The sequence below is a fragment of the Sander lucioperca genome, chromosome 2 (assembly GCF_008315115.2).
Source record: "Sander lucioperca isolate FBNREF2018 chromosome 2, SLUC_FBN_1.2, whole genome shotgun sequence".
NCBI classification, from domain to species: Eukaryota; Metazoa; Chordata; class Actinopteri; order Perciformes; family Percidae; genus Sander; species Sander lucioperca.
The window spans coordinates 22,332,062-22,344,561 of record NC_050174.1 but is presented as its reverse complement, the minus strand read 5'-3'; the positions used below and the strand labels follow the sequence as shown (position 1 = coordinate 22,344,561).

Below are 12,500 nucleotides of genomic sequence, written 5' to 3'. Positions count from 1 at the left end.
ATACCCTTATGTGTGCTTGCAAATTATATTTACGGTGCTTCAAATCTCCTTGAAATCTCATTGAAAAAGGAAATGGTGCTTCTTGAATTTCATTTTGTCATGTCTGTCTGAACCCTGTAAATCATTTTCTAGGTCTTTCCTTTACTGTTTTTGAGAATAGTTTTTGTTATCGTGGTTAATGTTATAGCGTGAAATCAAATTTCGGCTAGTCTTAACTGTGGCCCGCTGATACGCTCTTTCATGATCTAATGACCCCGAGAGTTTTAGCAGTGCAGTAAGCGTTTTGCTTTTGTGTTGGGCAGCGAGCCCAACCTGCTGGTGCGAGCCTGTAACCAGCTGGGCCAGTTCCTGCAGCACCGAGAGACCAACCTGCGCTACCTGGCTCTGGAGAGCATGTGCACTCTGGCCAGCTCCGAGTTTTCCCATGAAGCCGTCAAGACGCACATCGAGACGGTCATCAACGCCCTCAAGGTGCTGTCTCCCCTCCCAACTACACACAGCTGTCAGCTGCAGCTACATTTCCACTGCACAACACTACACCATATACACTGCAGATATATATGTATGCTCTGTATATAGTGGTATACTGGTCAATAGCACAGGACAATGCACATATACGCTCTTTGGCCACTTTTATTAGGTACGCCTTTGCTAGTACCGGGTTGGACCCCCTTTTTTCCTTCAGAACTGCCTTAATTCTGCGTGGCATAGATTCAACGAGGTGCTGGAACATTCCTCAGAGATTTTGGTCCGTGTTGACATGATAGCATCGCACAGTTGCTGCAGATTTGTAGATCAGCCGTTTCTGAACCACTCAAACCAGCCCGTCTGGCACCAGCAACCACGTCGGACCATTTTCAAAGTCACTTAGATCACTTTTCCGTGTGTCTCTACAGACCGAGAGGGATGTGAGTGTCCGACAGCGGGCGGCTGACCTGCTCTATGCCATGTGCGATCGCAGCAACGCCAAGCAGATCGTCGCCGAGATGCTCAGCTACCTGGAGACCGCAGACTACTCCATCAGAGAAGAGATGGTGGGTGTGAGAGTGTGCCAAGAAAGATTTTGTGCCATGCTATGTTCTTTTTTTTTCCACTCCATGTGACTGTGGCTATAGTCCTCTGTAAATGTCAAGTGTGTATTGGTGAAGGTGGTTAGAAAGCCCCCTAACACTCAGCAGTGTTCCAAATAATATTGGTGTGTAATTATTAAACACAAAATACAGTCCCCACTGATTTTTAGCTGTGATCTGTTGGGCCTTCCTCATTCAGGTGCTGAAAGTGGCCATACTGGCAGAGAAGTACGCCGTGGATTACTCCTGGTACGTGGACACCATTCTCAACCTCATCCGCATTGCTGGCGACTACGTCAGCGAAGAGGTGTGGTATCGCGTCATTCAGATCGTCATCAACAGAGACGACGTGCAGGGCTACGCCGCCAAGACGGTCTTTGAGGTACCACTACAACATCAAATCATTAAATGTAGCTTTGGACGAATAGGTGAAGATGCTGTTCTTTAGCTGAGAGGGACACACATCAAAATATCAAAACACAATCGTTTTTTTAGTACAGACAAAAATGTCTACAGCGTATATTAGGGCTCAACGATATTGACCAAAAATCCTGTCGGTCATGTATTTTTTCGGTTGAATGGTGATTCACGATGTATATCTGGGTATTTCCTACCAAGTGGGCTAAATGTTCAGCTGTACGTCAAAGCAACGTGTGAGATGTCACAAGCACTTCTATTAAAACAGGCTGCGATCAAAATACAATTCAAAGACAGGGTTTGTCTAAATGTAAAATGATAAATCGCCTATATTCAATTACAAACCCCAATTCCAATGAAGTTGGGACGTTGTGTAAAACGTAAATAAAAACCGAATACAATGATTTGCAAGTCTTTTCCAACCTATATTCAATTGAATGCACTACAAAGACAAGATATTTAATGTTCAAACTGATAAACTTAATTGTTTTGTTTTTTTATTTCAAATTCAAAATATTCACTCATTTTGAATTTGATGCCTGCAACACGTTCCATAAAAAGCTGGGACAACGTACAAGGAATTTATGCTTTTACCAAGATCTAATGCCTGTGATCGGCCGTCTGACGCTACACGTCGTAGAGTCACACAGAAAAACTCTACTCTACAACTCTACTCTACGTTACACAGAGAGACAAGGCTCACGTAGTAGGAGCTGAAAAAAAAATTAAATAAAAAGATTTGTGCTGTAATGTTGTAATTTATTTTATAAATTTGGTATCGTTCGGTATTGAATATTTTTGAATGATTCCCAGCCCCTACTACAGTTATGTTACAGTTATGTTACAGTTATGCTTGAGAAAGTTTCAGCGTCTCTTGGTTGAAGACTTGCTGCTCATCATCGCATGTATCCGACTCAGGCATTGCATTTCTTCGGAAAGAAGGGGAGATCAAATGTGTCGTGTTGTAATTAGAAGTTGAATAAGTTGAATCATTTCTCTTCCAGGCGTTGCAGGCGCCCGCTTGCCATGAGAACATGGTGAAGGTCGGAGGCTACATCCTGGGAGAGTTTGGTAACCTTATTGCCGGCGACCCACGCTCCAGGTATGTTAAGATTTTGGCTGCCAAGGCTCTGCGTCGACGGTTGAAATGATCAATAGTAACGTTGCTGTCTGTCATACAGCCCCCTGGTCCAGTTCAACCTTCTCCACTCCAAGTTCCACCTGTGCTCGGTGCCGACTCGCGCCCTCCTGCTGTCCGCTTACATCAAGTTTATCAACCTGTTCCCAGAGACCAAGGCCACCATCCAGGAGGTGCTGCGCTGCGACAGCCAGATCCGCAATTCGGACGTGGAGCTGCAGCAGCGCGCCGTCGAGTATCTGAAGCTTTCCTCCATCGCTAGCACCGATGTCCTGGTTAGTTCCAACGACTAAACTCCGCTCAGGTCTAGTAACGAATGATTAAATAACATTTGCAAGGAGCCCTGGTGGACATTGTTTATAATGTTTGTTACGCGGTCTCCAAGAAAATGGTCCCAATCTGGAGCTTTGCAGTCAAGTTGTCCTCCGTGTTCCCTCAGGCCACTGTCCTGGAGGAGATGCCTCCCTTCCCAGAGAGGGAGTCGTCCATCCTGGCTAAGCTGAAGAAGAAAAAGGGGCCCGGCGCTGTGTCTGTGACAGAGCTGGAAGACAGCAAAAGGGAGGGTGGGGAGCTGAATGGAGGGAGTGACCGGGGGCCAGACACAGCAGCCATGGCTGCGTCCAACGCTGTAAGCGGACTCTGTGAAGGGCTTATTCCCAAAGAAGCACAATGGCTTTCAGCTGCCTTCTATGTATACCAGCAGCTGTAACAAGAATACTACATTTCACAAGTTTCCTTTTGTTTTCCAGTCCACCCCGTCACCGTCGGCAGACCTCCTCGGGATTCGTTCTTCTGCTCCGGTTGGCGCTGCCCCAACCAGCGCTGGCAGCCTATTGGTGGATGTGTTCTCCGAGGCGGGACCTGCCGCTCCTTCTGCTGCTGTGAACGACGACGGCTTCCTAAGGTGAAGGGTCATCTCTCGATGCGCAGATGTAGAATCCGCCACAAGCCAAAGTCCAGTATGACTGGCTACAACCAGTCTGCTTGATAATGCTGTCTTGCAGACTGTGTCTGCTGATCGCAGTACTCTAGAAATGATCCCCATCCCATACTTTTTTATCTATCTACATAAATACCCCCCCCTCTGCTTTCATCCACTGTTACTCTCCCTGTCTGCAGTCTTTTGTCATGCACATGCGTACTCCTAGAAAGCTGATTTGGAGCCCAGCTACCCATATACATGGCGGAGAAATCTAGCTGGGAAATCAGGTTTCTCTAATCCCCTACACCGATTACAGTGAGCAGTTTTCTCGTTTGAAAACGGCTTACTGGAGAAAACCGACCGTAACCCCGTTACTAAAGTGCATGTTAACACACGGACTGTTTAAAAAGTGTCTCTCACACTGGACTGGGCTGAACCGGTCTTGACCCTAATGGGAATGAATGGATTGATTTGTCATATAGTGTTGTTTCCCGTAAATAGTTGTGATGTTTGTGGCCCGTTTGCGCTGTTGGACTACTATGCAGCTAGGTGTAATGTGTATGTGTTTGTGTGTGTGTGTGTGCGCTGGTTGTCGCTCTGTTGGCTCTATCTTTCTTTGCTCTATCTGTGTCTAATATGTACCTGTCAACCTGGAGACATTGGTAGTCACATCCTGCATGCTGATGTTACTTTTAAAAACTATGCTAAGTGGGCTCCTCAGGGAATCTGACCCAGCGCTCAGGATTTTAAGTTGACAATTTTAGCGTGTAAAAAAAGAAGTGTGTTGTTAGCCGAGTTAGGAGATAACATTATGTGTGTGTGCAGTGCGTGTTGGCCGGGCCCAGGCTGCCCAGTCTCACAGCAGCCTGAAAGCAGGAAATGCTGTAGACTTTTCTTCATGGTTGACAGGTCTGCTACACTTGTCTGTTCTTTTTTATCTTGCTGTGTATGTGACTGTCTTTCGTCTTTTCTCTCCTTCCCTTCTCTCCATTTCCCTGTTTGTTTGTTTGTGTGTGTGTCTGTGTGTGTGTGTGTGTGTGTGTGTGTGTGTGTGTGTGTGTGTGTGTGTCTCTCTGTGTGTGTGTGTGTGTGTGTGTCTATGTGTGTCTGTCTCCTGTCCTCTACCTTGATTGGACAGAGATCTGGAACAGCCCACCGAGACCTCTGATTCCCTATTGGTGGAGGGTTCTGGTGACTCGGAGTAAGGGCCCAGTAGTAAACTACAGAATTAGCTAAACCAATACAAATATGGCACATGCTTTTTTGTTTTTTTTTCCTAGAAAAGGCTTTGTATCTTTAAATGAACATGTTATTGGTAATATACACTACACTGAATGGGTAGCTTGATGCACACGAGCCATTTAGGTTTACATAAAAGCACCTGACTTGCTCTACACATACGTTGATGCCTTTCACCATTTTTAGAACATAAACCGTATCATCGGATGAATTCAATGCTATTGTATTGTGGTATCATTTGTGTGTAGTTTCTACGCAATCTGTCCTGACAGCATGACCAGTGCATAGTTAGCCACGGGAAACACAGAAAACAGAAGAGACAGATGTATGGGGAGACGAAAGGCTCAACTCAATACCACACGGGAGTAGGACAACATTTTCCAAATGTAGGTCAAAATGGGCCCCTGCCATCTCCGACGTATCCACAGTAGTTGACTGTGAGCGGCTTTCTGTCAAACTAATGTTGTAAAGTAGCTCCTACTACAGTTTAGCAGTTCATCAGTCACACCGTCCGGAGAGAAGGCTTCTTGTGCTGCATGTATTGAGCAGGTGAAAGTCACTAATAATGGCACATTATTTTATTATGAGCAAAACTGGACCACAATACGGATTTAGCTAAAGGTTTGTTACCTAGGAATAACTGTCAAATCACATAACAGGCACTGCAAGTATTGGTACAACAAGAGGGCTTATATATAGCCATATTATTTAAAGACAAATTACCGTGCAAACATCATTTCCTGAGTCACTAGCTTTTTAATGCATTTTGATTAAATAGTACAGGAAGACAAGAAGGGGTATTGCAGATTTTAGCAGAATTTTCCTAAAATCGGCAAAAGAAGATGCAAATGAATGTTTCTATCCACTACTGTTATGCAAATATTAGGAGTTAAGTGTTAAGACATAAACAGCTGGTGGTGCTAATTTTCCAGTCGATGCCATTAAAGCGCCCATATTATGCTCATTTTCAGGTTCATAATTGTATTTAGAGGTTATATCAGAATAGGTTTATGTTGTTTAATTTTCAAAAAACACCATATTTGTACTGCACATTGCTGCAGCTCCTCTTTTCACCCTGTGTGTTGAGCTCTCTGTTTTATCTACAGAGTGAGACATCTCACTTCTGTTCCATTTTTGTTGGGAGTCGCACATGCGCAGTAGCTAGGTCTGCGCAGTAGCTACTAGCTAGAAGCTAGCGGTTAGCCACCTCGTTCTCAATGGCAAAACACTGCTACAACACACACGAGTTCACCTTTAATCTACAAAATAAATTGTATAGAACTACTTACATGTCCCTCGTCTGCAGGTATTCCACGCAAAGTTGGAAGTGCGCCCTTGTTTAGAAGAAGTCTCCCGGCTAATCCTGTCTCGTACTGAACGAAGTTGGAGAAACCGCTAGCTGATGTGGTATTAGCTAAAGTGGTTAGCACACACCAAATGTTTTGGCCAATGACGTAGAGAGCCGTGCCGATTTTGACCAGCTCACCCGGAGACTGAAGGCAGGATACATTCAGAAACCCGTATCTCACTCAGAACAGCATGGATGTTTTTTTTTTCCAAGTTTGTATGCGTGTGGAAGCACCAGAGACACAAAATAACACCCCAAATCCCAGAAAAAGTGATTTTTTTTCATAATATGGGCACTTTAAACCATTGCAGAAGAAGTGTGTCAGTCCAGCCTTAAACAGTGAAGAACAATGTAGAAAACAACATGGAAATTTCAAGTTGAGTCAGTTTTATTCGTAACACTCATCCCAAACACTCCCCCATGGGCAAGCAAAGCCACAGCAGCAAGACCAATCTACGTTTATTTGCTAAGTCTGTTTTTATTGCTTTTATCGATACACCAACTTTTCCATCTCAGCCAATTGTAAAAACCTTTTTGAGATATTTAGATTTTTTTTTTCTTTATTCATTTTTTTTTTTTTTTTTTATCATTTATTTATCCACAAATTGGAAATGCACATTAAAATGGGTCTGACTAGTAACTATACTTATAAGGACATTACACATGCTGTAATTGGGCATCCACACAAGTACGTTGTAACCGCTCAACAAATGTAATACCGAGCCGCAAACTTCAAACCCAAAAACAAAAGCTCAATGCTGTGCTGCAGCTGTTGTAAAGAGAGGCAAATGCTGTACACCCAGTGTCCATGGCATCAAGCTTCATGTGTAGACTACGTATGTGCTTTTAAACACGTGAACAGTGTCAGAAATAGAGTACAGTCTGTACACATTTGGACAGTAAATAATTGGGCACTGTGCTTAAGCACATATCATTTCGATGGAAGCAGTTACTGGGGTGAACGTTTTGACTTTCAGCCTAAAGTGTCCTTTGGATTGTTAAAATCCTAGCTGCATGTAAACTGTATGAATTGTGGCCCATTTTGAATGGCGTTGCCCCAATTTTCTTGAACAGTGCAGTTGGACAACGATGTGTTCACCCTGTCTGGGTATAAACACTGTCAAATCTAAGCTGAAAAGTCTGCACTTTACCCTCAATAACTATTGTTTAATTTCTTATTCTAATGTGCTTAAGTATAGCACCAAAACAACCAACATTGTCCAAACACATACTGACTGTACTGGATGAGTATTTGTTACAGTGTACAGTAACTAACTAGCATATAGCTTTCATTGTGTAATGATATCCTTTTTTTGTACAAACTGCTTTTACTAACCACCGCTGCATTTTTCTCCTTTTCTCCTTCTTTCTTCTCCTCTCATGTTTCTCTTCTACCCAATCTTTCTCACACTGTCGCTGGACCCTGTGCTGAATGGATGGCTGTTTCACCTCTCATTTCTGCTCTATCCATTTGTTCCCCATTTGTCCTGTTGCCTCCCTCCCCCCCCCCTCTGTCCTGTGGGCTGTCCTGTGGTCTCTCAGCTCTGCTCCTCCCTCTGAGGATCCTGCTCCTCCTCTGTCTGAGGCAGACGAACTTCTTAACAAGTAAGCTCTTTCTCTGTGTAAGCTTTGTCATGTGTTTGCCTAGCTGCAGCTCTGGCTCGTTTCTATAGGAAGGCTTTTGACTTGTCAGAGTAACAGGTATTACATCCACTAGTTTGAGGTTTGGTGGAGCACAGCCATCTGACCAACATAGCGTTGGAATAAGTTGGCCGATGACCTTCTACTGATCGCCAATGGTTTCCTGTTTTAGAGAAAGCTCTCTCATTAGAGACTGCAAAAAAAATCCACTTCTTTGCTTTATCTGTTAGCCATGCTTTTTCATTACAAGTTGGACTGTACTCCCAAGATAATGAAATATGTCCCTAGAGCGTCCATAGTAATAGCATAACTACTGCAGACAGCAGCATGTTGGTGGTTTAACTGGCCCTTCCCACTGTGTTGATTGGCTCGTGCCTGTTACCAACTTTTTGCTAGACTCGGCTCCTTCTTTAAGCACAGGTTTAAGTTTCAACGGTAACTGGTGACAGTTTGACTAGTTTTTTAGGACAATATACAAAATCTCTGTGTTGACTCCAGAAGGTTTTTTTTTATCAAAATATTTAAGTTGGGCTGGGGCTACTTATCTATTCATGACTAATTATTGATAATGCTCTGGAAAAAAATCTGACGCCATATATACCACTCGCACCATGAGCAACATAGACCTGTTTAGACAAGAACAAACACTACTTAGCTTGTACCGGTAAATTATTGATATCAAATGTTATTTGACGGTTTTGTTCTTTTTCTGGATATGACAGAACAGCGATTGTGAATGCAGCATTTCAGTGTTAACTAACCCTTTTTAAATGCATTCATCCTACAGGTTTGTGTGCAAGAACAACGGGGTTCTGTTTGAGAATCAGCTGCTACAGATTGGCATCAAGTCAGAGTATCGTCAGAATCTGGGTGAGTTGTGGGAAACGCTGAAGGACCCGTCCAAAGTGTGATCCTTGTTATCCTTTTCCTGATATACACGTTGTAAAGGAGTGAATGTTGATGTACGTGGGATTTATTGTTTTACTGTGGTTTCTAAAATGGCTGTTGGAAATCGTGAAATGTCACTGGTATTGGTATGGAGACATCTCCGGTGTTGACCGTGCCTGCCGTATTTGACTTGTTATACTATTCACTCCGAGCACTCCATAAAGCACAAGCCATGTTAATAACCAGAATGACCGTGTGTGTCTCTCTCAGGGAGAATGTACCTATTCTACGGTAACAAGACGTCGGTGCAGTTTGCCAGCTTCACCACCACAGTCAGCTGTCCTGGGGAGCTGCAGTCTCATATCCTTTTTGTGCACTTATGTGTCACCGTGTTTGCTAATCATAAAATCTTCGGAGAGCCGGAACCCACTCGGCCTATATTATTAGCTCCTCGCAGACATATCGGTACTGGCCTATGTATCAGCTGATAAATTACAAGACATTACAGAACAGTACAGAAGCACCAAAGATATATTGTATTTTGAAACCGTGTCACCATGTTAAAGTTTGTCGACAAGTGTAGTGTCAAGATTATTTTTAAATTGTAAAATGTCCTGCCCAGCAGTAGTTAAAAAACACATTTAAAGGAACCTCATCAAAAAGTTGTATTTAACTCTCAAAATTCGGTCAGCCTTAAAGGGTGCCCTGCCACACAAAACCGTTTTTACTTGCATTTTTTGAAATATGTTAGGTCCATATGTGTTTGTGTTATGTGGTGAATGTGAAAATGAACGGCTACCTCCTCTGTCAGCTCTAGCCACTGAAAAGAAATAAGCGGAGAAATCAGGCCAATTACAAAAGCTGGTCAGTCTGACGTGGTGTTGCCTGAGCTCATTACTATTCATGAGCTCGCCCAGTTGCGCTGGGTAAAAGATGCCGATAGCCAGGCTCTCATTGGCTAGCTGTTAGCCAATCAGAGTCAAGCAGCTTAGCTCGTTGAATGTTAATGAGAACTGGCACAAATCGAGCCGAGTCTTCCTGTAGGCTTTCTGTACCACGCTAGAATGGCTTGAAACAAGGTAACCAAGGCATTTCTTCCACAAAAAAATGTTACAGCGTCCATGGTAGAACTTCAGACATTACCACAAAGTAATGAAATACGTGTGGCAGGGCACCTTTTAAAAATCTTGTATCAGTCGGGCTGACTCTACCATCAATATGTACGTCTGTACATATGTAAAAAAAGCTTAATCCGAACAACTTATCTGTTGATAGAGAAACAATTGAAACTGGACCTTGTTCTCTTCACGCAGACATCGGGAAGTAACAAGTACATGCACAGTATACTGTATGTTTAAAGCTATAGTGCGTAGTTTCTGTCTCCCCCATGAGGAATTCTAAGTAATGACAGCAAAACTGTCTGCGTATACACACGATACAAGCCTTCCGTGATCACGCACCACCCCCTACATTTCAAATCATCAGCGGCAGAAAACACTAGGAAGACCACGCTGCGTATCTTACAATACTTATTGTAAATATGTGTAATCAACTGTCTTGTAGTTGTACAGTAATGTCGACTTTCTAAATCCTCCTAATACCGCCTTACTGAGAAACGCTAGGGCTACACTGAGTGCGAGGACAGTTTTGGGTGTTTGTAAGTCAAGTGTGATGGTCCTGACGGTCCTTGACAAGCAGCCACAGCTCAACGTCCAGACCAAAGCAGTGGAGCCCCTGGTGGAGGGGGGGGCCCAGATCCAGCAGGTCCTCAACATCGAGTGTCTTACTGACTTCTCTGAAGCCCCGCTGCTCAACATCAAATTCAGGTAAGCTCGTACAACCAACCCCAGTCCTGACGTGGAGCAGTAAAAAAAAAAAAAACTACAGATTGAAAATCTATGAAAATTACTTTGATGACTTGACTTGATAAATCAGTTTTCCTTCACTGTGTGGATTTTAAAATCATCTGAAATTCTTTGACGCGCTCCAGTTTCAACACTTTACAATGCCTGAAGGCCGTTTACACACCGGGGGGCGTGACAAATAAACAGCACACATATTTCACATCGAACCTATTTATACCGGCAGCAGTGCAAATTTGCAACAGTTCAATTAAGGGTTGATGTTCACGCCAGCTCACCTCAGCAGCCTGAGATGCTCTTCACTGGCACAAAAAAACTAAACGGAATCCATCTGTGAGCAACATGACCGGGTATACAGGCTGGTAGGAATATGGAAAATGGACGTCGTCAGGTAGCGGTTGCTCGTTTTTGCCCTTTTTGTTGGTGTTGGGTTGGCATATTTAAGGATAAACCTCTCCTACATTTTCCATTGTCACTAACAAACCAAGTGCGCTAAAGTGATGAAACTCAATAACAAGAAACAACTCGAGCAGAAACGCACTTTGATAGCACAGTGTTTTCTGTCGACATAAAATGATTCAGACTAACACGTCCGCTAAAAAACTATTTATTTGGGACTGTGGTTAACACTGGAGGATGGGGAGAAAAAAAACAAGACTATTCAATCCTGTCCACATGGAGCTTCAGACAAAAACCTAGATGGATGTGTAGACCTGCAGTGTGTTTGTGTTGTGTTCAGATACGGTGGAGCTCTGCAGAACCTGACTCTCAAGCTGCCCGTCACCATCAACAAGTTCTTCCAGCCAACTGAGATGGCATCGCATGATTTCTTCCAGCGCTGGAAACAGCTAAGCCAGTAAGTGTGTGTGTGTGTGAGTGAGTGTGTGTTATGTGTTTGGTCAGGGTGTCTAGGTTCCCTGGTAAAGCTGAAATCTCCTGTGTGAACTCTCCTCAGGCCTGCACAAGAAGCACAAAAGATATTCAAGGCTAACCACAGCATGGACACTGAAGTACTTAAGGCTAAGGTACGTTCACATTTAACAGCTCATTCTTCTGTGTGCTTCTCCATCAGCCACAGCTGTCTCCATGAAAAAGACTTTCTGGGGAACTGGCTGTAGAGATGCTGATAAGTCTCTGAGCTACGGTCCAAGTCAAGTCTCAAGTCTCTGAGCTAGGGTCCAATTCAAGTCTCAAGTCTCTGAGCTAGGGTCCAAGTCAAGTCTCAAGTCTCTGAGCTAGAGTCTAAGTCAAGTCGCAAGTCTTTGAGCTAGGGTCTAAGTCAAGTCTCAAGTCTCTAAGCTAGTCTAAGTCAAGTCGCAAGTCTTTGAGCTAGGGTCTAAGTCAAGTCTCTAAGCTAGTCTAAGTCAAGTCGCAAGTCTCTGAGCTAGGGTCCAAGTCAGGTCTCATAGGGTCCAAGTCTCAAGTCTCTGAGCTAGGGTCCAAGTCAGGTCTCAAGTCTCTGAGCTAGGGTCCAAGTCAAGTCTCAAGTCTCTGAGCTAGGGTCCAAGTCAGGTCTCAAGTCTCAAGTCTCTGAGCTAGGGTCCAAGTCAGGTCTCAAGTCTCAGGTCTCTGAGCTAGGGTCCAAGTCAGGTCTCAAGTCTCAGGTCTCTGAGCTAGGGTCCAAGTCAGGTCTCAAGTCTCAAGTCTCTGAGCTAGGGTCTAATTCAAGTCTCAAGTCTCTGAGCTAGGGGTCAAGTCTCAAGTCTTTGAGCTAGGGTCTAAGTCAAGTCTCAAGTCTCTAAGCTAGTCTAAGTCAAGTCTCAAGTCTCTGAGCTAGGGTCCAAGTCAGGTCTCAAGTCTCTGAGCTATGGTTAGGGTTATATGAAATAATTAAGATGCTTGTAGTGCTATGATCTGAATGATATAGCTAATAATTTGATGTGCAACAAAGTCCCTCTGGAACCACAAGGTTCAGAGAGAAGAACTAGAAAAATGGTTATAGACTGTTACTCAGGGTATTGGGAAAATATTGCTA

General features: G+C 43.7%; 1 protein-coding gene across 3 annotated transcripts in view; it reads left to right on the top strand.

The window, feature by feature from the left end:
• ap2a1 (adaptor related protein complex 2 subunit alpha 1) overlaps positions 1-12,500 on the top strand; it is a 36,009-nt gene that overhangs the window by 22,244 nt on the left and 1,265 nt on the right. Inside the window, exons 7-20 of one of the 3 annotated variants that reach the window (XM_031292541.2) lie at positions 303-471; positions 897-1,034; positions 1,270-1,452; positions 2,492-2,589; positions 2,669-2,900; positions 3,065-3,253; positions 3,375-3,529; positions 4,686-4,748; positions 7,677-7,739; positions 8,563-8,645; positions 8,934-9,023; positions 10,366-10,489; positions 11,265-11,381; positions 11,481-11,550. In XM_031292541.2, coding sequence (XP_031148401.1) covers positions 303-471; positions 897-1,034; positions 1,270-1,452; positions 2,492-2,589; positions 2,669-2,900; positions 3,065-3,253; positions 3,375-3,529; positions 4,686-4,748; positions 7,677-7,739; positions 8,563-8,645; positions 8,934-9,023; positions 10,366-10,489; positions 11,265-11,381; positions 11,481-11,550 — 1,774 coding nt within the window. The remainder of the gene's footprint in view (positions 1-302; positions 472-896; positions 1,035-1,269; positions 1,453-2,491; positions 2,590-2,668; positions 2,901-3,064; positions 3,254-3,374; positions 3,530-4,685; positions 4,749-7,676; positions 7,740-8,562; positions 8,646-8,933; positions 9,024-10,365; positions 10,490-11,264; positions 11,382-11,480; positions 11,551-12,500) is intronic. The other 2 variants (XM_031292542.2, XM_031292543.2) reach the window with 2 other exon arrangements.